At 33.9% G+C, this 26,888-nt stretch overlaps 5 protein-coding genes across 6 annotated transcripts; 2 read left to right on the top strand and 3 right to left on the bottom strand.

Moving 5' to 3' along the window:
* Positions 1-820: 820 nt before the first annotated feature.
* LOC106402954 (pentatricopeptide repeat-containing protein At4g14850-like) lies at positions 821-3,080 on the bottom strand. The gene is made up of 2 exons (XM_013843776.3): positions 1,475-3,080; positions 821-1,385 (listed from the first exon to the last, which is right to left on the bottom strand). The coding sequence occupies exons 1-2, from the start codon at positions 3,061-3,063 to the stop codon at positions 920-922; spliced, it is 2,055 nt and encodes a 684-aa protein (XP_013699230.2). The 5' UTR covers positions 3,064-3,080; the 3' UTR covers positions 821-919.
* Positions 3,081-3,150: 70 nt separating this feature from the next.
* LOC125597752 lies at positions 3,151-5,235 on the top strand. Its single transcript, XM_048772289.1, has 3 exons — positions 3,151-3,302; positions 3,448-3,869; positions 3,952-5,235. The coding sequence occupies exons 1-3, from the start codon at positions 3,265-3,267 to the stop codon at positions 5,091-5,093; spliced, it is 1,602 nt and encodes a 533-aa protein (XP_048628246.1). The 5' UTR covers positions 3,151-3,264; the 3' UTR covers positions 5,094-5,235.
* A 2,215-nt stretch (positions 5,236-7,450) lies between these two features.
* Positions 7,451-8,458, top strand: LOC125597755 (non-specific lipid transfer protein GPI-anchored 25-like). The gene is made up of 3 exons (XM_048772292.1): positions 7,451-8,046; positions 8,120-8,176; positions 8,244-8,458. Exons 1-3 carry the CDS (start codon positions 7,674-7,676, stop codon positions 8,456-8,458), a joined length of 645 nt encoding a protein of 214 aa, XP_048628249.1. The 5' UTR covers positions 7,451-7,673.
* Positions 8,459-8,536: 78 nt separating this feature from the next.
* LOC125597756 (proteasome subunit beta type-2-A-like) lies at positions 8,537-10,219 on the bottom strand. The gene is made up of 3 exons (XM_048772293.1): positions 9,940-10,219; positions 9,736-9,859; positions 8,537-9,005 (listed from the first exon to the last, which is right to left on the bottom strand). Exons 1-3 carry the CDS (start codon positions 10,095-10,097, stop codon positions 8,673-8,675), a joined length of 615 nt encoding a protein of 204 aa, XP_048628250.1. The 5' UTR covers positions 10,098-10,219; the 3' UTR covers positions 8,537-8,672.
* Positions 10,220-12,631: 2,412 nt separating this feature from the next.
* LOC125597762 (serine/threonine-protein kinase STY13-like) lies at positions 12,632-15,170 on the bottom strand. 2 transcript variants are annotated; one of them, XM_048772299.1, is made up of 6 exons: positions 14,082-15,129; positions 13,890-13,999; positions 13,612-13,808; positions 13,341-13,515; positions 13,134-13,268; positions 12,632-13,055 (listed from the first exon to the last, which is right to left on the bottom strand). In XM_048772299.1, exons 1-6 carry the CDS (start codon positions 14,347-14,349, stop codon positions 12,846-12,848), a joined length of 1,095 nt encoding a protein of 364 aa, XP_048628256.1. In that variant the 5' UTR covers positions 14,350-15,129; the 3' UTR covers positions 12,632-12,845. The 2 variants fall into 2 exon arrangements, with proteins under 2 accessions (XP_048628256.1, XP_048628257.1); XM_048772300.1 differs by having other exon boundaries at positions 12,834-13,055; positions 13,134-13,261; positions 14,082-15,170.
* Positions 15,171-26,888: the final 11,718 nt, after the last annotated feature.

Raw genomic sequence — 26,888 nt, 5'->3', positions numbered from 1 at the left:
TATATTTTGGATTAATATAATGTTTCCTAGTAATTGGATTTGGACCAACATTTTTTCAATTAATTCTTAAGCTGCCACGTAAGATAAATTGTCATTCTAATTAAGTGACACCTAAGCAACATCTCTTTTTAATCACTACAAAAAATGAAGTGAATTGTATCACTTAATTTATATCACAAAATTAAATGATTCTATTTTAAATCATTTATTTGTAAATGAGACAAATATATATAATTTAACATCATTTATAAGAAAGTGATGTTTTATTAAATTATTTGGCATCAATTCAATAAAATGACATATTTTTGTTGTAAGTTGTATCACTTTAACAAAAAATGATACTATTTTACAAAGTTATATCAATTATATAATTGATGTATTGATTTTGTTGTTGACATCACTTATTAAGATGATACTAAATAAAACTGATGCTGTTGACAAAAATAAAAATAAAACTGATGCTAATAACTTTTTTTTTTAGATCAGAAATAATTGTGTTAATCGACTTCAATTAATATCATTTGTTACAATTGATACATATTGACATCACTTAGAAATTGATGCAAATATTCATAATTTTTACATCAATTATTGATAAATTGATGTAAATTATTTGCATCACCACTTTCAGAGTCATTTATATAAGTGATACAAAATTCTTTTACATCATTTATAAGTAATACAAAAATACAAAATAAATGATGTTAAACCATCTTTTTTTGTAGTGAATTAGTACAAACGTAAGGTTGGAGATTAATTTAGAACGCAGATTTACACGATGTCTTGAGCATCATATTCGACTACAGAATAATGTATGTTATTAGAGAAAATGTTTATTTTCATCAAAATTAATAGTGAATTGAATTAGTCACTCTCTTTATAGTTTTACAAAGATATAAAACTTTAACCTAAACTAACATTACCAATAATCCTTACAAGAACAAGTCCCACCCACGAACCGATGAAACCGGTTATTGTCTCTCACAATGATATCTCTCTTAACACTCCCAGACACAAACTTGAAGAAGCTGTGACAATCTCCACAGATCCTAAGGTTCTTTGTGATCCTGATGGGAACACCGAGTGGTAAAGCTAGCAAGCCAAACGCTAGAGCCAGTTTCTCACTGTGGTGCGCGACTTCCGCTGCTTTCTCCTCTTCCTCCAGATCGTAAAGAGAGAGTTTCAGGTCGGGCTTGTACCCTGCAGCCTCCATCTCATTCCTTAGCTTGGACAGCATTGTCTGGATCTCTTTGTTCATTCTGTGTGATATGTCCTTAGCTTGAAACGTATGGATTTGGTTCTTTACTGTGACCCAACTGTACCCGGTTCCTTTCCTGATTCCTACCCCTTTCATCTCCTCTCTCACGGTGTTGGCTTCCGCCCACCTAACAAACATTGGTTATAATGTTGTTTGATCATGCCATCGTGAAAATACAATCTTTTGGTTTAAATCCACTTCAATAGATTCACTTACCTTCCAGCTGCTGCAAACGTATTGGAAAGCAGAACGTGGTTGCCAGAATCTTTAGGGTCAAGTTTAAAAAGGTTCTCAGCTGCCAATACTCCGAGGTGTGGCTTACTATGCATCCTACAAGCATTCTGAAGAGCGCCCCAAACCGAGATTGTGGGTTGAATTGGCATTTTCTTTATGAATTCGTATGCTCGTTCCACCATCCCAGCTCTCCCTAGCATGTCGACAACGCATGAATAGTGCTCAGCTCCTGGCTCGATGCCGTAACTGCTCTTCATCGAATCAAATATCTCCATACCGTTTTCCACATCCCCTGCTCTACTACAAGCTGAAAGCACGGACACAAACGTCATATAATTTGGAGCCGGACCGGAACCACGTGGTGCCATTTGATCAAATAACGCCAATGCCATATCAACCTGACCCTGATGAGCATATCCACCGATCAGTGAATTCATCGTCACTAAGTTCTTTTCAGGCATCTCATCGAAAGCTTGTTCAGAATCTTCTATACATCCGCATTTTCCATACATGTCAACTAGTGCACTTCCCACAAAGATAGTCCTTTCAACGCAAGCTTTCACAGCGTGAGCATGTACCGATCTCCCCAACTCAAGACCTGCCATACCGGCACACGCACTCAGAGTGCTTGAGATCATAAAATCAGAAGTCTCAACAATCTCCTTCCTTGAACGTAGGAACAACAAAGACGCCTTCTCATCTTCATGATTCTGCACATACGCAGCCACCAAGGAACACCAAGAAACAGCATTTCTTGTCCCCATTTCAGCAAACACAGTTTCAGTGCAGTGAATCTTCTTACACTTTCCATAGAAATCGATCAACCCATTACACACTGACACATCTGTATCGAACCCGCTACAAAACACAAGCCCATGCAACTGCTCACCTAGACTAAGTAACAACCCATCTGAGCAAGCATTTAGGAAAGCGCAAAAAGTTATGGAATTGGGGTGTCCACCAATCTTCCTGAACTCAATAAAAGCTCCAACAGCTTCCATAGGCCTTCCATCAGTGACAGAGTTAGATAAAAAGGCATTCCAAGTTGCAAGATTCCTCTGAGGAATTTCATCGAACATCTTGCGAGCATCACCCCTAAGCTTGGTCTTACAATACATATCAAAAGCACTGCAGCCAACAAAGACATCAAGTATACGTCCACACTTGACAGAAAGAGCATGAATCTGTTTCCCAGTAACCGGCCACCGCAAAGAAGCCGCGGCTTTGAAGGCGCAAGGGAAGGTGAAGTCGTTAGGGAAAACACCTTCCCGTCGCATTTCCAAGAACTCAAGCAACGCGGAGGAGAAGTGACCGTTTTGAACTAGCCCGGACACGAGTGACGTCCAAGAGACGACGTTACGGGAAGGAGTGAGGCGGAGAAGGAGTCGAGCCGAGTCGGGATGGTCGAGTTTGGAGTACATGTTGATGAGGTAGTTTGCCAGGAACGGAGGAGGAGGAGAGTCGAGGGTCTTGACGATTCGCGCGTGGACGACACGGCCCAAACGCATAGAGCTCGTGGAGATTGCATTCGCGAGAAGTGAGCCGAGAGCGTTCGCCGTGAGGAGTGTCATAACAACCCAACTAAAGGGTATAATGTTCACATCTTTCAACCCAACTAAAGGGTATAATAGTAATCTCCTAATATGTGAATTTGATAAAGCTGTGTAGTAGTACAGGCTAGTTTTCTCTCTCTCCAAAAATTTCTAAATTTCGATTTGTTTGATAAGAGTTGTTACTCCATCGCAGGACATTAGGGTTTCGGGTCTGCTCCGATGGATACGGATCAAGAGATGAGTCAAAATCCGCCTGGGTAAGTCTTAATTCGAGATATAATTACAGTTTGTATGCTCTGAAATTAGTAGGGATTGTGTCAATATTAGACATGATCAGCTTTGTTTTGGTCTGGACATGATCTTGTTTGTGCTTCTTATGTTTCTATTATTTAACATGCACAGATTTGATGGTGAACAAGTCCCAGTCAGTAACCACAACTTTTGGGAGAATACATTGTTTGATGGTGATGATCATGTGAAGAGAAGCTCCTTCACTCCTGGTGAAACGGATCTGAACCAACTCCCAGCGATTCCACCGGTTTCTAGTGGTCAAGGTTTGCCTTTTGCGCCTGTTGATTTCCCCAGCCCCGGAGATGTCTGGACGTGGAGAGTTGGGAGGAGAGTGAGTGCTACTGGGTTTCATAAGGATAGGTTCCTCATCCTCCCTGAGAGGCTTAAGATGAAGAATGCACCAAAGTCATTTGCCAGCAAAAACACTCTTTCTCGTTATCTCGAGACGAATTTCCCTGAGATGGATGTTAATGCCTTCTTTGCATCTTTTAGCTGGAACATCCCTGCTTTGTTTCAGCCCTCCGCCGAAAGAGGTTGCTAGTAAAAGCTCTTCTTTTTTGCATAAAGCCTGCTGACATATTGATTGATTGATGATGTTTCCTTCCTTCTATGTAGTTGATGCTGCATCTCTCTTTGAAGAGACTAACAAAGAAGGTGAGAATGTTGAGGATGGGAAGAATGAAGGTTCAACTTCGCGTTACAGCCAGAGGAAGAGAAAACAGGTGCAGACACAGACTTATGAGCCTCTTCAAGTTAAACCTAAAGCTATCGGCAGGAAAGCAACCAAACAGAAGCCATCCTCTTCTTCGAGACGCTCCACAAGACAGAAACAAGGCGATGTGGTTGACTTGGAAGCAGAAGCAGAAGAAGAAGAAGAGAACGAAGCAGCTGCAACAAAACCCGGCAATAGAATGAAGAAACGCAGAGGTAGCGCTGCAGAGAAACAAGAAGATGCTCCGATTCCTCATGTCTATGTTTCTCCTATGAACGGTGTCCTTGCGGTCTCTCACTCCCCTGTGGAGATCAACCCGGAAGAGTTTGACAATTATCTCAACACGCTGGAGAATCTTCTTCAGCAGCAGCCTTCACAAGCAGGACAGGAGTCTTCTTCTCCTTCTCTTCCTGTTACTGCAAGCTCTCCAGTGAAAGAATATGAATGGGCAGAAGCTCGGATGAAGCTTTCATCGCTTCTCGACAAAGACTTCTCTTCCCTGCTCATGTCTAATGAAGCTGCGGAGCTAGCAGCCTTAGCAACAAAACTTAAGAAAGATCCAAGCCTCTCAGCTGAAGAGATTGTGAGGTTGAAGCTTATCGAAGAGATTCCAACTTTCAGCCAAGTGTTTCAGGAGAACAAGAACGTGATAGTGGAAGCTGATAGATTCTTCTCTGCTCTCGAGCTTAACAAAGCCAAAGTCGCTTCTCTCAAGTACGAGTACAGCGATTTAAAAGACAAGCTAGGCAATATCCAGACGGAAGTTGATGCAAACTCTGAGACAATCCGTCAGATTGACGACCAAATCGCTCAGCTACAAGCTAGACGCACTGAGCTGACCCGTTGTATCAGTAAAAAGGAGAAAGAGAAAGTTGATCTGAGCTATGGGCAGAAGATGGTGGCTAACTCGATTCCGAAAGTGGTGCAGGAAGTTCAAGCAGCTAACTCCAAGAAACCAGAATGGGAGATGAAGAAAGAAAATGCTGTTAAACGCGAAGAAGAGATCCTCAATAAGTTCGCCTCTCTCAAAGGTTTTTATCTCTAAAAACCGTTTAGATTCTTATAAGTATTGTGTTGCATAAGGCTAATAACCTATGTTTCATATTTTCACGCCAAAGTTCCTCTGTAATCATTTTCTTAATGACATTAGATAATAATTAAAAAAAAAAGACGAGACTTTCATGCAACTTCTTCATGTTTCAGACACATCACATTACAAGTAGTAGACACTGTTACCACTACCCTGCTACTACCTTCGTGCTCCATCTTCGGCACCGTGACTGTGCCACAAAGAATATACTACCCTGCAATCCACCGTACGTGGCTAGATGATACAGTAAGAATATACTTCGATATATGATAGAATCAACTCGATCCAATGTTGTATAACAAAGAATTGACTTTATCTAGTCAAGAGTTTACTTATGAAGAAACAACTCAAAAACTATGACAAGAGGATTGTACACACTCAGAAAAGCTCAAAGAAAAGATGAACACACACTTTTTGGAATGAATCTTTCAAAAGTTCCTCTTCACTCTTTTTATGTCTGCTTCTCCGTAACAACTTAACCGCTTCTCAACAACTCCAGTATGTGTCATTTGCGATCTTATACTCTTTTGCCACGTGTTAACTCATTTTCTCTAGCAAATTCTCTTTATTGAAAGAACCTTGACCACAAGGTTCAAAAGCTGAAAACTAGCATTGCAGGTCATATAAAAACTCCCAAGTAGATTGCTTGTAGAGTTGCTTCCATTTAAATAGTTATTTATATATTTTATGTTACTATTATTCATTCAATTTAATATTTTTATTTTAATTTCCAAAATTTTATGATATATAAAACAAATATAATTGTTACAAAGAAATGTAATTTTTTTTTATATATATTTTAATAGTTATGAAAAAATACATGGACATCAAAATGTGGATGGAAAAATGTATTCATATACGAAAAATACGTAAATAGAAAAAGTGGACATGGATGACTGGAAAAAACATAGAAAAATCTTATATACAAGTTATAATACATAGTATATCAGAATTTGTTTTTTTAGACAAACTATAATAGATAATATATTGTTAAAATAAGTTAATTTTTCTTGAACCTCTATTTCATGTTAAATGAACATGCAACCAAAGTTGTTTTTACAGTATTTGAGAAAATGAAAAAGAAGACAAAGAAGAGTACTTGTCATGTGGAATTGGGTTTTGTGTGTACGAAAAAAATTGGTTAAATAGTGGAGAGGGAGATGTGCAAGAAGAGAGTGAAGAAGAACATGTGTTTAGGTGAAAAAACAACAAAGGAGAAAGATGTAACTATTTAGTCAAGAAAAAAGGAGAGATAGTGAATATTTAGTTGAAAAGCAAAATCGACAATAAACAACTAAAAATGTGTTTCAAGTAATATGTGACACTTTGTTCCTATAAATCCATACGAATACTTTGCAAAAAAAAATCTAGCGCCTTCTCAGTTAAAGACATTTGTGAACTCATAAAACCGTCTTCCAACCGGAAAGTAATGGAGTATGTCCAGCCTAACAAGTTCTCATCCTGCCAAGTTCTAACCACGGAAGAAGAACAATTTATCTCTCTGAACATCCCGGAGAACCTACCTAGACTGTGGCAGCAATATGGTTATACTCACCTTCACTTTGGTGTAGTAAGAATTGGTTTGACCTTATATGCAAGAAAAGAACTACCATTCATAGCCCGAAATAGACTTAATCGACTCTTGATTAAAGTCATATCAACAAGCTTGCATCGGAACGGTTCAAACGACATTAAATGCAGGAATGGTATTCATAACACTGTTTCCAAACTTTAATGTTTTGTTATAAGACCTAAATCTCTTAAAGACGCTCAAGGTTGAGCTTCGACTAATCGGAGCACCTATGCAAGAAAAAAGTGTAGTAGCTACCCTATATCACAAGATCGTCTACCGAATTCAAGATCATACTCTTGATCTTATAACCTTGTTGCTGCCACAATCTAGGTAGGTTCTCCCGGATATTCAGAGAGATAAACTGTTATGTGGCTGGAACTTGGCAGGATGAGAATCTTTTGGACTGGATATACTCCATTACTTTTTGGTTAGAGGACTTTTTTATGAGTTCACGAACGTCCTTGACCAAGAAGGTGCTAGACTTTTTTTGTAAATTATTCGTATGAATTTATTTATCAGAGGAAGGATAGTTTCAGGTAGTTGATCTCGTAACATACTCGATTTCATATATATAAGAAATAAATATTAGAGGAGGAAGAAGGGTTTTTACTTTTAGGAAGAGTGAAAATTGTAAACTGAGAATTGATGGATGAAGGATGGAAAGTAGATATTTTATGAAAGAGCTGTTTTCGAGGATTTTTAAAACAATCAGTTATAAACAATGATTCTATCGACCATAACGCAAGCATGTAGACTTTGATACCATTATGCAAATGTTAAAACTTGAAGCCAACCGAACTTCAAAAAGTCAGGAACACGTGGACGTATAGCAATGGCTGATCACTGCCAACTCACCGCTTATCAAGACCTCCTCCTCAAGGGCGTTATTTTCCCGCCATCATCGTTAATGCGAGTCTCAGTCGTCAGTTTCAGGTTGTAACTGAAATCACGAAGAAGCTCCAATGGCCGCCACAAGCAACGCCGTCGTGCTCATCGTCATACTTGCGATCACCTTCTCTTCCTCCTCCGCAGTGACCGAGACGCAGGCACCTTCTCCACCGGCTCTCACCTGTACGGAGGAGCTAGTCATGTTCTCTCCATGCCTTCCTTACGTCTCCGCTGCACCGAACAACATCTCAGACGCGCCGGATCCTCTTTGCTGCTCGGCTTTCTCCACATCCGTTAATTCCGGCGCCGGAAACTGCCTCTGTTATCTTCTCCGGCAACCTATGATCCTTGGATTCCCGTTGGATAGATCACGACTGCTTTCTCTTTCCCAGATCTGTAGCGATCTTAGCTCCGACGAATCTTTCGAGTCTATCTGCTCGCCATCAGGTTGATTCCGATTCCGATTCTGATTCTAATCTAAATTGAATCAATCTTGGGTTTGTAATTATGTGTGATGCAGAGTCGCCGGAGCTTCCGCCGCTTCAGAGCATTCAGTTCACAGCTCCTTTTGTTTACGGTATAAGTGAATCCATTTCGGTGATAGTTTACTTGAATTCAGAGACGAGTTTCATTGATATCTGCAGGTGATAAAGCTTCCGCATCTTCTCCATCGTTCGCCATTTCACGGGAAGCCGCCGGAATTTCACCAACCTCCGATCAACCCTCACCAGAGACAGATAGCTTATCATCAACACCAGAATCCATCATAAACGGCTCCCCAAAGATCACAAGCTTCTGCTTTCTCTCGACCATCATCATGACGCTGCCCACTTTTGATCTCTTCCTTTTGGCTTTGTGAATCTAACAAAGATGATATAGACATATACCATTGTTCTCAGAGTACATTGTTTCCTTTTAGCTTTATGAATCGTGGAACAAGAAAATGTTTAGGTTGTTCTCTCATAAGAAAGTCATTTCAAAGTTTAACACAAGTCATATAAGCTTCTAAAGTTGAAAGAAAGAAAAGAAAAAGAAGCTAATGCCAGCTTAGTAGAAAACACAACATAACAGACTTAGACAGAAGCAGTGGTGACATCTTGAACAGACTGACGCCAAGCGTGAGTACGAGCTCCATCCTTGTCCACGATCTTGATCACAAAGTTTGGTGGTGCAATCACCAGCCTTGACCTGATCTCAGTTATGCATTTGTCCACCAGTTCAATGGCTTCTTCAACGGACATGTCGCTGCGGAAGTGCCTGTCCATCGTGGAGAGAGAGAAGTATGAGCCGTAACCGAATGCTCCCTTGTCAACCTTGTGAAGAGTTGCAATGTAGTCAATGTAGTATAGCGATGCGCCTGCTTCTTTGTCGTAGCCAGCCATCAGGATGTTCACAGAGTAGGGATTCTGGATTCAAACAGATTAATTGTTATAAACTAATGGACTTTTAATCATTGGAAGGTTCAGCAATCTAAAGCAAATCCCACATGTAATACTAGATTCTACCCAAAATCGGCCAGAAAGATCACAAATTAGTATGCATGATGATATCTGCTTAAGTCAGATACACAACTTCCTAGTCTTTCAAAGCAATTACAATTACTTGATATAAGGAGACTTCTAGTTTTGACTAGAGTATCATCTTTTTCTGCCGTAAGGACATATCACGGTTCAAAAGTCTGTTACTTGAATCAACCTGAAGAGCAACACTTGCGTGACACAGAACATGAAAACTTTCAAAACTGCAACAAAGTTTCGAAAGAAAGCCAAGCTTGATTTGCAAAAATTATTTCAATCATATCAAAAGAAAATATTAATAATGACTACATAATGAAAAGTTCTGTTTGGAAACATAAAACATATTTTCCAGGTGACTTAATTCAATAACTTAACACTAATGTCTCAGAATCTCAGAACTATGTGAATGAACAACCACCATAAAGAGGAGGAAGCAAAAACCAAGAACCCAAGAGCATGTCAAAAAAGCATTATACTACAGAAGAAAGATCCAATCCATAACAAGTTCAACTAAGTAGAGTATCAAAAGAGGAAAAGACAATATCTTTCTATCACCTTCAAACACCATCTAGTAACCCTAATTCCCCAAGCTCAAAACCACAATAAGAAAAGAGGTGACCTTTCTCAAAGCAGTGGCGAGCTCGCCACGAGTGAAGTTGGCAGCAGCAGCGGTAGTCAATGGGATCCCGTTTCTGAACTGATACAGTGACACATTCTTCTGTACATACTCAGTAAACTGAACCCTATACAAATTCCCACAACACGATCATCAATTGATTCAGAGAGAGAGAAAGAGAGAGAGAGGCGAGGGAGGAGGATTTACCGGTCACCAGGCTCGCCGCTTGCGGCAATGAGCTTGTGTGAGTCAAGGAGCATGATCTTGTCCTCGTTGTTCTTGTGGACAAGGATACTGTGAACCGCCGATGTATCCGCCGCCACGATAGCGAATCCATTTCCGACCAGACCGAACACGCACTCCATCTTCAGATCTGTTTTTCGCGAGACAAAAGTTGTTTTTGAGTTACTTCGATCTTTTCCGATTTGTTCTTTTCCTCCTAGTCGATGGAGATATAAGAGCTTGGATCAAAGCGACTTGAGGAACAAGACGGGTGCTCGGGTAGTAATTCTACAAGATAACCCGAACCAAACCAAACCCAACCGAACCAAATAAATCATAACCAAACCAAAGTATATGTCTAAACCATTTGATTCAAAGTTTTATCAATCCAGATAGTTCGGTTTGGTTGGTTTTAAATCGAACCAAAAAAAAAAAAAAACAAAATATTTTATTAATTAGATTAATTAAATATACTAATAATATTAAGATCTAATATATTTAACCATTTAGCCTAAACAACTAAACATAATTATACACATCTTACTTCAAAATGATTAGAATAAACAAAACGAAAAATAAAATAAAATAATATGAATATGAATCTCATACATTAACATCAAAACTGAAAAATTATTTATGATATTTATATTAGATTTGAAGATAATTATATAGAAAAAATTGGATTACATCTTCTACATATTTATTGTGACGTGTGGTTTTACGTTTAAAGATAAAGAAAATAATGGTTTAGTGTCAAATAAAGATTTGTTTATATTTTTACAAATTATATTTTTGTAATTGAATTAGAAAAAAAACTAAAAAAAATCAACTCTACGGAATTGAAAAATAAAAACAAAACCAATTAAATCAAACACAAACCAAACTAAAATTAAAACCGAACAGAACATAAATCGAACTGAACTAAAACTGAACCAAACCGAAAATAAACCAAACCCAACTAATATTGGTTGATTTTGGTTAAAGTTTTCTTAGACCAAATAATCCACCAAACTGAATCCGTAATTCAACCGAAATGCCCATCCCTACCTCCATCACATGTTCTAGACGGCGTCTGCCTAAGAGCATTATTAGTAATAAATATGTAAAATTAATTCTCTTAACATAAATTTAATAATATTTAAACATAATAATACTTAAGAGTAATTACATTGTAGTTTTAAGGGTTAGCTCTAAAATTGTATTTTATTAAAATTGGAATATATTTTAGAACTAACTCTTAAAACTACAACTTAACTACACCTAAATGCTAATGAAGTACTAAGTAATCCTAAATTTAAACATTAATTATAATTTTCTAATATAATACATAATTTTCTAAATCGAGAATGTATGGATATAGTTTTGGGGTTGCCGAAACTATTTGGTTATGGTAGAAAGATTTAAGTATTTAAATATTTAGTGACATCCACATAAACTAATAAAACTATGTAGTCCATGCAAGTGTATCATATTTTCAACCTGCTGATTGTCGATTTTATGTATATTAAATTAGAAAGCAAGCAACCTGAAAAACTAAGTCTTCATAGGTTCTATGTATATTAATTGTCTGTTCATGTGTTTAAAATTTTTCTGTACTAATGAAAATGTTAGATATATATTTTTAATATTACTAGAGATGAACTTTCAATTTGAAAATTCAAATCGATGAAAATTTAAATGTTAGATATATATTTTTAATATATCTCAACTCCTTTCTTAAAATTTCGGGTCATTCTTTTGGCTTCACTGTGGCCTCTTCTTATCCTTTGAGGTTTTCCTTTGTCTCGTGGCGGGATTCGGGAGTAAACTACTGCATGCGCTTGACTATAGTCTTTCCATGCTCACAGCTAGCATCAGTTCCTTTGCGTTCTTTAAGTGCTCACCTGCGTGGTTTTCTTGTTTTGATTTCAACGAAGATCTCTCATCTAGCACATGTGTTAGTCTTGCATGCCTCCTCCATTGTCATTTATCGGGTTTGTCTTCGGCAAATATTTTCTAAATGGTATTTTCCTTGTCGTCAAGTTTTTCTTGTGGTATAAGAAGAGTTTGGACCTACGAACTATATTGTTGTTGCTTGTTTCTCCAATTAAATTATAAATTGTAGTCCTTAATAATGGGTTAGGTTAGATTCTTTGATTTTGGGGCCTTGTTTTAGTCTCTAGGATCCGAAATGCTTTTTAAGCAATCCAGATATCAAGTTTCTTTGTAATCAAACTAATGGACCACCACTTCCGTTCACTCGGCCTCGGCCTGTAGTTCCCATCTCATGCGACATGTCGTGTGTTAATTTTTCGGAGACTCGAAATTCATGTGTTACTGACCATGCAATCATCACATGACCTTTTTCTGTGCTTTGATTTCACTCGCACGATATAACGATATCGGGAATCACTTCTAGTTAAGTCATCAATCATTTTACTAGACCAGTTCAAGCACACTTAATTTTAGAATTTTAAATGAGTGTGTGCCCGAAAAATAAATTCACGCCAAATCAATTTTTTAAGTCTTTCCACTTATACCAGGAATCGCGATGTCACACAAACCTTCGCTAGTTAATGATATTTGTATTCATAGCCAAAAAAAAAAAAGTAAACAAAATGCATAGAGAGGAAGGAACTTAAACAATCACAAAAAAAAAGCGAAAAACAACCGAGAAAAATAAAAAAATATGCTCTGTTTTTTTTTTTTTTACTTTTGTTCACACCACACAAAACCATCACTTGATATTTTTGTTCAACTTTGAATATTCGCAACGACCAAAAGAAAATTGAGAAAAAAAAAGGATGTGTTTCTTGGAGTAGAAGAAACAAATATCATTCAATGTGAAGGAAAAAGAATGAAAACCAGACGATTAAAGAAAAGAAAAGAAAAGAAAAGAAAAGGGAGCAGCTTTAGGGGCCACGAGCTGGAGCAAAGCAAAAGCAGCCGCCAGGAATTTGATCTTCAGGTATCATACCGCCGCCTTTACTGGTATCAATTCCTTCAAGCATCTTCACCACTTCCTCCATCTCTGGTCGTCTCTGCGGATTCCCATCCCAACATTTCTTCATTATATTCGCCAATACCGTCGGGCAGCATCTCGGAATCTCCGGTCTCATATTCTGTTAGAAAACAAGTTTCAGAATTTTGTTCTACGAAAACGTACGGCATTTTAAGGGTTGTCATAGGTCAAAACTCACATGTAAGACAACAGCTGAAGAAACATCGACAAAGCTAAGATCAGGATAAGGCATTTCACAGCAGTAGATTTCCCATAAACATATTCCAAAGCTGTAAACATCACACCTTCTGTTGTATGGCTTGCCATCTATAACCTACGAAGAAACTCTAATTTTATATGATTCCTGTTTTAGAAACAAACAAAGAGACCGTAGAGAAACTGTTACCTCAGGAGCCATGTATCCAAGAGTACCCGTTTCTCCAGTCATGTCCTTTGGATTCAGAGCTTCCACTCTCGCTACTCCAAAATCTGCTATTTTCAGATTACTTTGAACATCCAAAAGCATATTCTCTGTTTTCACATCACGGTGCACAATCTTCTCTGAGTGCAGATAGCTTAGCCTGCAACAAGCAACACATACTGCGGTTTTGCTTTTTCAGTCTTCATCACAAAAGTCTATATTATAAGTAGTTGTGTTAGAAAATTCATTGATTTACCCTCGAGAGAGGTCGAGAGCGAGTTTGATAACAACTTTAAACGCGAGTTTCTTGCGTCTATTACGGATCAAGTACTGTTTCAACGTTCCACCAGAAACATATTCCACAACCACACAACAAGCTCGTTGAGGTAACGAGTTTTCTGAATCAGCTGTTGGTATTTTCAGATTCGTTGTTCCCATTGATGCTCCAACAAACTGTTACATTCACAGATGAAAATATATCCGATCCATACACTTTACTCACTTATGTGACCTAACAAACTTATTTTAACTGACCTTAGTGACATTTGGGTGGTTTAGTTTGTGCCAAACAGTGACCTCTTGACGAAATAAAGTCCGATTTGTTTTGCTTTCTTGACCATCATCTTCCCAATCAAGCACCTTCACTGTCATTACTCAATGAAGGACCAAACAAAGTCATAATCTATCATAAAACCTACTTGACGTTTTTTTTTTTTTTAAATTTACCTGCAACAGCTTCACCATCATAGATGCCTTTATAGACCGTCCCAAAAGTACCACGAGCAATAACATTCCTTGTTTCCAACTTAGCCAAATTAATCTCCCACTCTTCCTCCTTAGCTTTATGAGTTATCTCAAGGTTCCTCGACCAAACCCTACTCAGATGTTTCTCAAGCTGTTTATCTAAACTCTTCAAATCGATCTTGTCTGCTCGAAAGATCCTGTCTTTCTTCCCAACACCTCCTTCTTCTTCTTCTCCTGATCTCTTCTCCATGTCTTGAATTCAAATCAAAGACTCCAACACAGACCACACAACTTTCAGAAAACAAAAATTCTAACTCAAAGCTTATCTTTTCATCATTATCATCACAAAATCAAGTTTTTCTTCGGAGTAATATATAGCCAATTAAATGAAACTAGGCGGGAGTTATATAAAACAATCTTTTGATAGGAAGGTTAAACAAATGCGACCAAAATGATGAAAAAAGTCTAGATTTTTAATCAGAAAATACTTTCAACAAACTAAAGATCATGCATATGCTCTCAAACTCATTTTTTTTTGTGAACCAACAAAAAAATTCTCCAAAAGAAAATTTGAACCCTACAATACGAAAAAGTAAACCCTAAGAACACGTTTGCTTACTATACGTATGATCTATCTAATCTAACACAATAATGATCAGGGGATATTGATACTAAGACTCATCAATAAAGAAAACAAATCCAGAAGTCAACTGAATCATGCAGTAGGACATGCGGAAAACAAAGAACCAGAGACATGCAATAAGATTGTTGAAAAATTCTCAAAATCGAATTTTAATGATGGCTTCCGAATTGTTTCTCAAAAATATCCTCTTATTTTTGGTGTGTGGATGAAAAAAACAGAGAATATCTCAAAGAGAGAATCAAAGAAGAGAACAAACAAAAGAAGGCTTAGGAAACGTTGGAAGAGAGATGGAGAGTAAAAGACGGAATGAGAAGCTGTTTCTTTCATGCAGATTTTGTGGAGACGTTTTTATTTGTTTCTATCTCAAATTTATATATCAACAAACAACGCAGATATTTCATCAAATATACGTATCCATTGTTTTGTTTTAGATTATTATTTTTCATTTTTCCATATTTATTTTTACATTATTTTTTATAACAGTTCCAAAAATTAATTGACAATGTATATTTTACTATGTTGTGGTCGGGGTTCGAGAATACTGCAGGTAGGTAGAGCCGTTTGTTATGGTCATCTGCTGTAGAGAGCGCTGGTCCATCGAAGATGTCATACATATAGAACCGTCCGTCGATCCAAGTGTTTCGGAGGAGAGCGTCATGTTAAATCATTATTCGTGGACCTGTTCATCAATATCATCATATGTAATAAAGTTAGAAATTATACGATAATATAAATCCAATGTTATAAAATGATTTTCTTATTAAATAGTTGACAAATATCGAAAGTTTTCATAATATAATATGTGAGCACAGCAAAAGCTAGAGATGATTATGGCTCTGAACAGGGATGTGTTTTTTTTAATACATATATGTTGAATTAAAGTTAAATTATAATAAAAGTCATAACTCAATGTAATTCAGAATTAAAATTATTTGATAGAAACGGTAGATTTATGTTAGGAGTGAGCTTGATGTAAAAAACCGAGTTACTATATTTTTCAAAATTATTATTTATTAATATTTTTGATGTATAAGTTGCAGTTACATCTTATATATTAAAATATAAGTCATGACTTCTTTCATGTGTGATTTTTTTTTTAATTTGGACAATCACTTAGAAATCTTATTAAATGTATTTTATTAAGACTAATAATACATAGACTCTTTAAAATACTTTAATCATAATATCTTTTGATATCTTTTCATTTTAAATATAAATATATTTATTTTAAAATTCTAACAAATCTGTTTTAAAATATTTTTACAAGATCTTCATTTTCGAAATTATATTTAAATATTTTCACTAATTTTGAAATTAGTTTGAAATATTATTATATAATACAAAATTCAGTAATCATTTATAAAAAGAAAAATAAAAAAATTCGGTGATATTTTATATATTATATAATCATAATCTATCATATTAAAAGAAAATCTAATACGTTGGTAAAATGGGTTAACATTAGCAAACTATATAATACATATATAAAAATTAACATGTATTTCTTTAAAGATTATAATATAAAATCTTTGTAACTACTTTAATCATAATATATTTTCATTTTAAATATAATATATATTTATATATTATATTTTCAAAATTCTAATAAATCCTGTGTAAACATATTTTAACAATAATTTAATGTATTTTAAGTTATCGTTTGTAAAATGAAAAATAAATAAATTATATCATATTTTATCTACTTTATAGTCATGATCATGTTAAAATACAATTATTATACTTAAATATGATAAAAGTATATTCAATTGATAAATTTATAAATTTTATATTCATAAATATAAATTATTTATTTTAAAAATATAATATGATGATAGAACGGCTTAAATTTAGCAAACTATATAATACATGTCTAAAAATTAACATATCTTAGACTTTTGTAAATACAATAATATATTATCTAAAATGAATAAGCATAAAAATATTAGTAAAAATAAATACATCTTTGAAACACGGGTCAGAATTTAGCATAAATTAAATACAAAATAATTTTCAAATATGTTTTCTCATAAATATATTAATTTGCTTAATAACTAAATACAAATACAATAAGATAAATATATAATAATAAGTAAAAATACATACGGTTTTAAAAATTGATTAATTATAACATGTAAATTATAAAATTATTTTATTTGAAATAGTTATATAAAAATTTAAGTATATGATTAACATTAAAAATATATACCACTAATGTTTAAAAACAATAATTTATGTATAGAAAAGTGAAAACAAACATCCGCGCGATCGCGCAGGTCAAAATCTAGTATTATTTAAAACTAGACTAGACTTTGATCCGCGCATCCGCGCATGTGTTATTTTAATTTGTAATGTTAACATTTATAAAAATGTTCGGTTAGTAGATGTTTATATATGTTTATTTATTTTTGACCTTTTGATTTTTGTTTTCTTATTCAGTAATATAGATAACTTATTTTTTCTATTGGATAATTTATGTATTGTATTTGCTTATAACTTTTCTAAATTAGTATTGTTTTTAAGCTAATTTTATTATGGTTTGTATTGAACGTATTATTTTTGCAAATGTTTTTTGGCCGAATCACGTGGTCTACAAGATTATTTTTAAAATTTTAATAATATATTTTACCGCAAAGTGAGAATTATGCATATATATATATACATATATATATAACTGAAAAAGAGAAAGCATAATTAAACATATATAATAACAAGTAAATTAAGACATATATTAAACAGATTGAAACATAACTTAAAATAATAAAACAGAAATATGGGCGGTTAGACCAGCCACTTAAACACAAAGCATAATACTAAAACGAGAAAAAGAAACAAGAAAATATGATTGAAACTTTATTTATTAAAAACTTACTTAAAAAGAGATTGTAGCAATGTTCTCGATTAGGAGGACATGAGAGAATGAAACAGAGGATATGAATGAAAGAGTAGGAGAATGAGAGAATGAAAACTTGGTTTACAACTGAAGCAAAGATTCCTTTATATAAGAGTTTACACGGGTGAAATTATGCATCAAATAAAAATCAAAATCAAAATCAAAATAAAAGTGGCATGTATGCATAATTCCACTAGCAAAAGCTTGCTCCATTAAGCTTCATAATTGTTTGATGTCTGCTGGAAGTGGAACTTGGTCTCATGGCTACAGGAGATATCACTTATTTGATGTTTTGAATTTTTATCGGGTATTGCGACAAGAGATAGTGGAAAATATTCATAACAATGTAACCGTATCTGACAGGGTTGCAACAAAGATACGTTTTAGATTTTGAGGAGATTTGCATTTCTTGGGGAGAGAGATTTAAACTCCATTGTTACCAAAAATTTCTTTATTGATATCTGGCACTTGGGACCCTGAATCACTCTCTGAAGTACGAGAGATATGATCTCACATTGACGGTAGAAATTGTACGGAGATAGCCTTAATTTCTTCTTCAGATTTTGCACCTGACAACATTGCTAACATTTTTGATTTTTGAGCCAAGAAGTTGTCTCTGGTGTTTGGTTAAGTGTTTGGATTTTTTAGTTTTATTCTTTTATCCAGGTAAGAATATTTGACGGATAAAGGTTTGAGGGAATTTTGTATTTATCCCACCATTTGACTCTGATTTTTCTTCGGATAACAGAAATTGGATCAGAACTAAATTCAAGGGTCCATGAAAATACCCAAGGAAAGTGAAATTTTGAATGGAAGAGGGCTAGTGGGGGAAATTTATTTTCTTCTTCAGACGGAATGAAATTTGTCATGAAGATTTGGAATGATTTTGGATATTGAGTTTAAATATTTCTGTGACAAAACCAAAGTAGTTCCACCATGGTATGAACCAATAGGAAGATTTGGATAAGTTATAGGTAGTGTCAAATAAGATCAACCACGTGTGTTTGTGTTTAGGAGATTGGATCAAAAAAGAATTGTAGCATGCTTGGCAATAATCCCAATATTTTAAGATCTTCTGGAAAATTTAGATTCTCGTTAAGATCATATTCCCAATCACATGGCGCAATGATTTTATGGATTTTGAAGATGGAATAAGCAGCATCCGTGTGGTTTTCGTTTAGATAAAAATGTTTGAAGGACACTGAATTTTTCATTTTCAAAATGCTTTGAAAGAATAACACAGTTTTATATGTATTATGTTGTTTAAAGAAATTGTTTTTGCCAAAATATTTTCCGATTGTTAGAAACAGATCATTGTTTACAAAAAAATCCCTTTTCAATATTTATAATATTTTGGTATGTGTGTTTTTCAAAATACTCCGATGGAGCGGTTTGGGAAATCTCCTTCAAAATAATTTGTGAATTATTTAAAGGTTTTGAAACCATTTTTGAGGTCTAGTTTTCTCTTGAAATCATTTTTGAACGGACCTCGTTATATTTTGAAATAGATCGAGAAGGAAGGTTTTTGGAAGATTCTCCTGACTCTTGCTTTGAAAAACTAAGTTTGAAAGCTTTTTGCAACTGCAACTTTTGATTCATGATAGCTTTTGGAGATTGGAGAGATTTGAGGTTTTTGGTATTTCTTCCTTTTTAGCACTCTTTTTTTTGTTACTGAGATCCATGGTTCTGTTTTTGGGTGAGTATTTGTAGGTTCGGGTTTTTTCTGATATTAGTTCCAGGGAAATTTTATTGCCTTTGTCAATCATCTTCTTAACTATTAGCTATTCTATTAATATTAAGACAGAAATCCAAAACATAAATGAGATCTCCAAGGAACCTTTGTAATTGAGTTTTATCAATAATTTTGTCTGGAAATTTATTTGCAAATTCTAAAGATCTTTCAATAGGGGTTATCATACCTTGTGATATGTAGTGACCTAAAACTTTGATCTTAGTTTGAAATAGAGACATTTTTTGTTTTGGAAACAACAAGACCATTTTTTCTTGCAACGTAATAAAATATTTTGAGATTTTTGAAAGGTTCATCAATTGAATGTGAAAATAGTAGTATATCATCAATGTAAACAATGCAAAATTTAGAATAATTAGAGAATATATCATTCATGATTCTTTGAAACTCAGAAGGTGCATTTTTTAAACCAAATGGCATTACATTCCATTGGTACTTACCAAAAGGGACTGTAAATGCTATTTTATAACGATTATTTCCAGATATCTGAATTTGCCAAAATCCTGATTTTAGATCGAACTTTGAGAATATGGGGGCTGAGTAAAGTCTTTGAAGTAAATACTTTTATTTGGTATTGGATATCTAATCGACTTTTAAAGCAGTGTTTAAAGGTTTGTAATTAATTACTAATCTTGGGGTTCTTCTTTCAATTTCAGAATTTTTATTTACATAAAAAGCAGCACGAGACCTAGGGGATCTTGATTTTGAAATTAATCATTTTTCTAGAAGATCTGAATTTTTTTTCTACAATGTTTTTCTAAATCTGAGTTCATTTGAATTGGACGAGCTTTTGTGGGAATCTCATTTTCAAGAAAATTTTCATCATAAGGTAAATCAACAATATGTTGTTTTCGATTTCAAAAAGCAGTTGGTAAATCCGAATAAATTTCTTTCTCAAATAGTTTATTTAAGTTTGAATTTTTTTCCTTTATATATTTTGAATTTAAGGTTTCTAAGGTCTTTTGAAGTAAAACTTCTGATTTTAAATGTTCTAGGTGGAAGGTTTTACTATGAATTAAAGAGTTTAGAAAGTTTTCTTGTATAGAACAAGCTTTTATTAAGTTTAGACTTCGCTTTTTTGGTGTTTCGAGGAATTTAAAAGATAATTTTATATTTTGATTTTATAGGAAATTTCATCATCCATAACCTTATATGGTGTGATAAAATTAATAAATGGAGTTCCTAAGATAACATTTTGATATATATCATCTGTGAGAACAAAAACAGTATAATGAGGATATTTTCTTTTAATATTGAAGCTTCTACTTTAGATGTTATACGAAGTTTAGAGTTATTTGCAGCAGATAGCTTTTCTTTAGTTTCTAGATGAAAATTTTTTGGAACAAGCCCAGACTTGATGCAATTAAGATTTGGACCAGTGTCGAACAAAGCCATTGTATCAATTTTGTAATTTTCAGAAAAAAATAAATGCTAACTCTAATTTTATATTTTTGAGAAGTTATTTTTCGTAGAACGAAAAGGAAATCATTAGGGGCCATATCTAGACATTGAATTTGTTCTTTGAGATTTTCATCTTTATTATTTAAGCAATCATTTTCTTGTTCTTCCGACCTAGAATCATGACGATCTTTGATAGAAGATATAATCGATTAAAAATATTCAGAATTTTGTTTTTGTTTTCCTTTGAGGATTTTTAGATCATTTTTTACTTCTTTGATTTCAATCCTAAGATCTTGTATTGTTTTTTTCGAGGTGTCTTTCTTTCTTTTGTTGAGAATGGTGGTGAGATCATAAGAGGATTTGGAGGAACTTGGACCATGGGATTTTGGGGAATTATCTATGTTTTTAACATCTTTTTCATTTAAGAGGAAATGATTTTCTCAAGTAATTTCTGTTTTAGGCTTGGATCAGAAATGGAATTTAATATTTCAAGTTGTAATTCTTGATCTTTAGTGAGGACATAGATATTCTTTTCATTTAACTCTGAACTAGATGATGAACTATTTAGTTCATCAACCTGGAGGGCTTTTTCAGAAGCCATAGATGGGTCAGAGTCATATGATGGAGAAGAATCATCTAGTAGAAGATTAGATATTTTAATTGAAATTTCTTCTCCGAGGTTTAGTTCCCGGATTTTGCGATTCAAAGGAAATTTTTTTGAAGTGTGACCTTTCTTATTGCATTTGAAGCATGTAAGTTTTTTATAGAAAGTTTTTTTTGGCTGGAGTTTCCTTTGAAGGAAATTTATTTTGGGGCTTTTTCCATGAATTCTCACGACTTCTATAACTCTTATAGTTTCTAGAATGTTTTCTAGACTTATTTTAGAATACTGGTGTTTCTTGCAATCTCCTACACAAGATTTACTACCATGATTGGGGTCTATTTCAAATTGTTTACAGAATGATCATAATTCTACTTTCTTTCTTTTGAGTTCCCATTTAAGATGTTTCTAGAGTTTCGGGTCTTGGCATATCCTAAAACCTTCTTGTTGACAATACTGATCAACTCACCATAAGTGAAATCATCATAATCTATTATTTGGGTTCCCATGGAATCTCTAATTTTTTTTCTAACTTTGTCTCCTAAGAGAGTAGGAAGGCCCACTAGGATTTTTTCTTTCCAAAAAGGTTGGTTAGACTCCTGACGAAGTAAGACTCTAGTAAGAAATGTATTTTTGTACCATTGGAAATCACTTAGTTTTTTGCATTTAAGATTTGAAAGGAGTTCAACATTTTTATCTCTAAGGACCGAGGGATCTCCTATAAAATGCAATGTTATGGCTATGACTAAAGTAGCAACAGCATCTTGTTGAGAATTTTTGAGATAATCTAGGATTGGCACATTATCTTCATCCATTTTAATTGAATCGAGGATTTCTGTTCGTTGCTGATTGGTTAGGAAATTATCCCACCATCCTTTAAGCTGTCCCGAAAAACCAGCTATGAGGAGTTCAGCTATGGTTTTATCCTCATTTCCTATTTGGGTTCTATAGACGTTTGCAGCCATTGTCATTTTTTGGAGGAAAGATAAAATATTATATTCAGATATACCATCAATATTCCAGTCATAGAATGATGATGAGTTAAACCTAGATTGTTCTATTGGTTGGATTTGTCCCTAGATCAGGGGCTGAGATTAATTGACGATCTTGATGGTTTTGCCAATCAAGACAGTTTATTTTTGGGACATAATTTTGATCAGAGCATTCACTAATGTCTGAATCATTGGCTAGAGGGTTTATTTGGATTTTGGAAGTACGAGTGTCGAGGATATCAGAAATATGTGGCATGCTACTATATCCTATTTAGCTTTCCTTAATTGACTTTGGAGAGCACGAATGAATTCTAAGTTTGTGTCTTGGTAAGTTTTGATACTTGAATTGAAAATTTGGAAAGGTTTAAACATGGGACTTTTGTTTTTCTTTTCAGAAGGAGACTCCATCGGAATGGGGTTTTGATTTTGGATTGATTTCTCAATCCTATCAAGTTGCTTGCTTATTGTACCAAGATTAGTGTTTGAAAAATTGTTTTGAACAATGATATTTTTTACATTATCGTTATCATCTTCTTGAGGTCGTTTAAAAGGAATTTCTTCAATTGGGGTTCCTAACCAATCTAGTTTTATCCCTTGGGAAGGAGGATGGTTGGAGAGAATAATTTTACCATTAGCAAGTGTTTCCCATTCAGGAGTTTTATTGCGACTGGTAATTGGATTCACTGTTTTACAAAAATGGAAATTTATATTGATCTTAGAAGTATAATCTTCAAACCAACTAAAAAATAATTTTTTACCTTATGTTGCTTGAAGATAATTGTAAAATTCATTCTGAATATTATTTCTTTCTTTTAAAAAGTTCTGGAAGAACCAAAACCTTTTTGACTATTATTTTCAGAGTAAAAATCATCTCTTAAAAACTCTTTGTCAATTGAAAATTATTTTTCTAAAACATTTAATTCATTTAACATGTTAAATAGTTTACAAGAGTTGAAGAGTTATATATATAGGAGTTTAAAAGAGTTATATATATAACATAATGTAGTAATTCTTAATAAGAATTTGATGGATTTGGTCAACAAAAAAAAAAGAATTTGGTGGATCCATTTTTATAAATATTTTTGGAAACAATTGGGCCTAACTATTGAGCGAATTATAGACATGAAAATATATTTGTAGTATAGTCAAAGAATATTTGTTTTACTTGATTTTAAGAGAATAAATTCCAAGTTTTATTAGCTAACTAGAGATTTTTTCCGGGCTACCTCCGAGATTAGACAAATATAAATATATTTAATATATATTAATGAACGTATATTACATCCTTTGTTATAATATATAAACCATATATTGAATTAAAAAGGAGTAAAACTGACAATTTATCAATTTTACAATCTAAAATACATGTAGAAAGATGAAGAAACGAGAAATGAATAAAAAATAGTTAAGTAAGTTATAAAAAATAGTTAAGTCAAAAGTTTTAAAGATTAAAATTATGAATGAGAAAATACTTAAGAATCATAAATGTGAAATATAATTAATTATAAAGACCAAAATGCAAATAAAAAATGAAACTTCAAATTTAGAGTTTTGAGTAGTGAAACTTCAAATATGAAGTTTCACTTCTTAAAATTCTAAATTTGAAGTTTTGAAGTTCCTTTTTGGAGAGCAAAAAACTCTATATTTGGAGATATATAGTTTCTTTGAAGATGCTCTCAAAACTCTAAATTTGAAGTTTCATCTTTTTATTTGCATTTTGGTCCTTATAATTAATTATATTTCACATTTATGATTCTTAAGTATTTTCTCATTCATAGTTTTAATCTTTACAACTTTTGAATATTTTAAATATTTCAAATTTATTTTTATAAATTTAAATTTTTACACATAATTTTTTTTAAAATTAAAATAAGATTTATTATATTTTAAAAGTAGAATTAGACAATAAGAATATTACAAAAGAAACTTAATAGATTTTTGTTTTAAGAAGATACATGAAGACATAATTATTACACAAATTTATAATTTTATATTTTAATATAAGATTTTATTAGTTAATATTACTATAATATTTTTATATATGTGTTAGTTATCTATAAAAGTTTTATACATTTATATTAATTATGAGAAATATAAGGAGTATAGTGTAAATTACAATTAATTTTGAGGTAAAATTTGAAGTTTTCTTTTGGAAAATAACACCAAAATATAAGATTTTATTAGTTAATATTACTATAATATTTTTATATATGTGTTAGTTATCTATAAAAATTTTATACATTTATATTAATTATGAGAAATATAAGGAGTATAGTGTAAATTACAATTAATTTTGAGGTAAAATTTGAAGTTTTGCTTTTGGAAAATAACACCTTAAAACTTCAAATATAGAGTTTGCAAATAGAGAGTCTTTTCGGAGATGCTCTTAGTATGCCTTGAATATTATTTTTTTGTTCCACTGGACCTTAGAAAAAAACTGATTATTTTATAACTGTATATATTTTAATTAAAGCAGTAACAACGTTCTTTTTATCAATAACAAAACCAGTTATTGATTTTCCTCCAGAAATGGGTACGGTTATTATTTTTGATTTTTTATGAACACTCAATTTCTCAGGATTTACCCAGTTGCATAAACTCAGTTCTACTTTTGGAAGAATCTCGATCGAACCTGCAAATAGAAGTGTGAAATGGTTTATGAGATTCAGTTTAGTTACAACCCTTGCTCGAAAAATCGGCTGTGGAGGCCGATTATGCGCTGGTTCACTGTGGCGAATTCAACTTATACGGTGAACAAATAAGACAGTAATGATGAAGTCAACCCCCTACGATGGCGCCGAGCGTAGGTATCAACTGCTCCGCCGATCACTGCTCCAAGTCGAACAGTAATGACGAAGTCAAGCGGCTTCCGCGCAACGAGGCGCCTATAAAAGAAGAGTAAGTTAATAGAGAAGAAAGGGGGGACACAGAAAACCACTGAGAGAGAGCAGCTATGATCGCTGTTACCGGATTTAGGATTCAACAGTGCTTTATCCCCCATACTTTTGTGATCAGTGTGAATGTAGTATCAAAGTTACTTGATATGGCAGCTATGATCGCAGTTTCGGTTATCATCCCAGTTGTATAAATCTTGGTCTAACTTTTTGAGATTTGCAATGATACTAGGGTCTTTACTGATGGAAAAATAAAATCGTTAGATATCATTTTGGAAGTGTTTGACCATTTTGCAAAGATCGCTAGTCTGAATACTAGCATGGAGAAATCAAGTATAAAATTGGGCTGGAATTCAAGATGTTGTGAGACATCGAATGGAGGCAAAAAAAATCCTTTTTCAATGAGTGCTCTCCCAATAAGGTAACTAGGCTCCCATATCTCACAAAGCAAATGAGTCCGACGAATTACATGCCTTTGTTGGAGAGGATTCGACAGAGAATGCAATTCTGGACTGTGAGATCTCTCTCATGGAAAAGAGAATGAAACTTTTTAGCTCGGTTATTGGAAGTATGACAAATTCTGGCTCATTGCTTTCATGTTACCCAGGAAATTTCTTCAAGAGATTGACAACTTATGTTCAGCGTTCTTGTTGTCAGGGCCAACATTGAGTAACTGGAAGAAAAAACTATCTTGGGTTGATGTTTGCTGTCCAAAAGAAGAGGGTGAAATTGGTTGAAAACGCCTCAAGGAAGTTAGTAGAGTGTGTTTTCTTAAGCTTATTTGGAGATTTGCAACCTTCTCTTTGGGTAAAATGAATACAAACATATCTCATATGCAAGAGCTAATTTTGGGCGGTTCGGGACACACAGAGTGGTCCGTGGAAGGGTGAAAGCTACTAAAGTAACAGGGAGCAAACATCTCTTGGGTTCGATGTTTGTCCAAGCTTGGTTGCTTACATGATATAATTGGATCTCGGGGATGTATTGATCTGGGCATCCCAATAAATGAAAATGTGTCATCCACGCTAACAAACCAAGGCAGGAGTAGACATCGTACAAAATTGCTCAATGCAATTGAGGATGAGATGGAAAAACAGAGGAAAGGACGAGTACACACTGTGAAGGACATCAACTTATGGAAACATAATGATTATATTTTCAAATCAATTTTTAGTAAAAAAAAAACACTTTGAATCTTATCAGGGAAACTTCTCCAAAGGTATGGTCAAAAGGCATCTGGTTTTATTCAACGCCAAAACATGCGTTTTGCACGTAACTGGCAACAAAGAATAGACTACTCTATACGGAAGATAGAATGTTGCTCTGTAACATGAGAGCTACTGCAACTTGTGTTCTCTATAATGATCTGCTTGAGTTTCTATATCACATGTTTTTATCTGCAGCTACTCAGTGGATGTTTCAAGCTGGCTCAAGACCTGCTCACCATCCATCCTTTTACTACTCCAGTCTCAGCACATTTAACTCTAGAGTTTTAAACGGATGTGCGATAAAAAAAAAAGTAAGTCAACTTTGGTGACATAGGTAACTAAATTAATTCTTTTAAGTCTTTCCGTATGTTACAACTCGAGATGTTACACTTGTATCTCATCGATAACAT

Source organism: Brassica napus, unplaced genomic scaffold, assembly GCF_020379485.1.
Source record: "Brassica napus cultivar Da-Ae unplaced genomic scaffold, Da-Ae ScsIHWf_1538;HRSCAF=2138, whole genome shotgun sequence".
In the NCBI taxonomy this organism is placed as follows: Eukaryota; Viridiplantae; Streptophyta; class Magnoliopsida; order Brassicales; family Brassicaceae; genus Brassica; species Brassica napus.
Note: the sequence above shows the minus strand (reverse complement) of the source record. Positions and strands in the feature narration are given on the sequence as shown.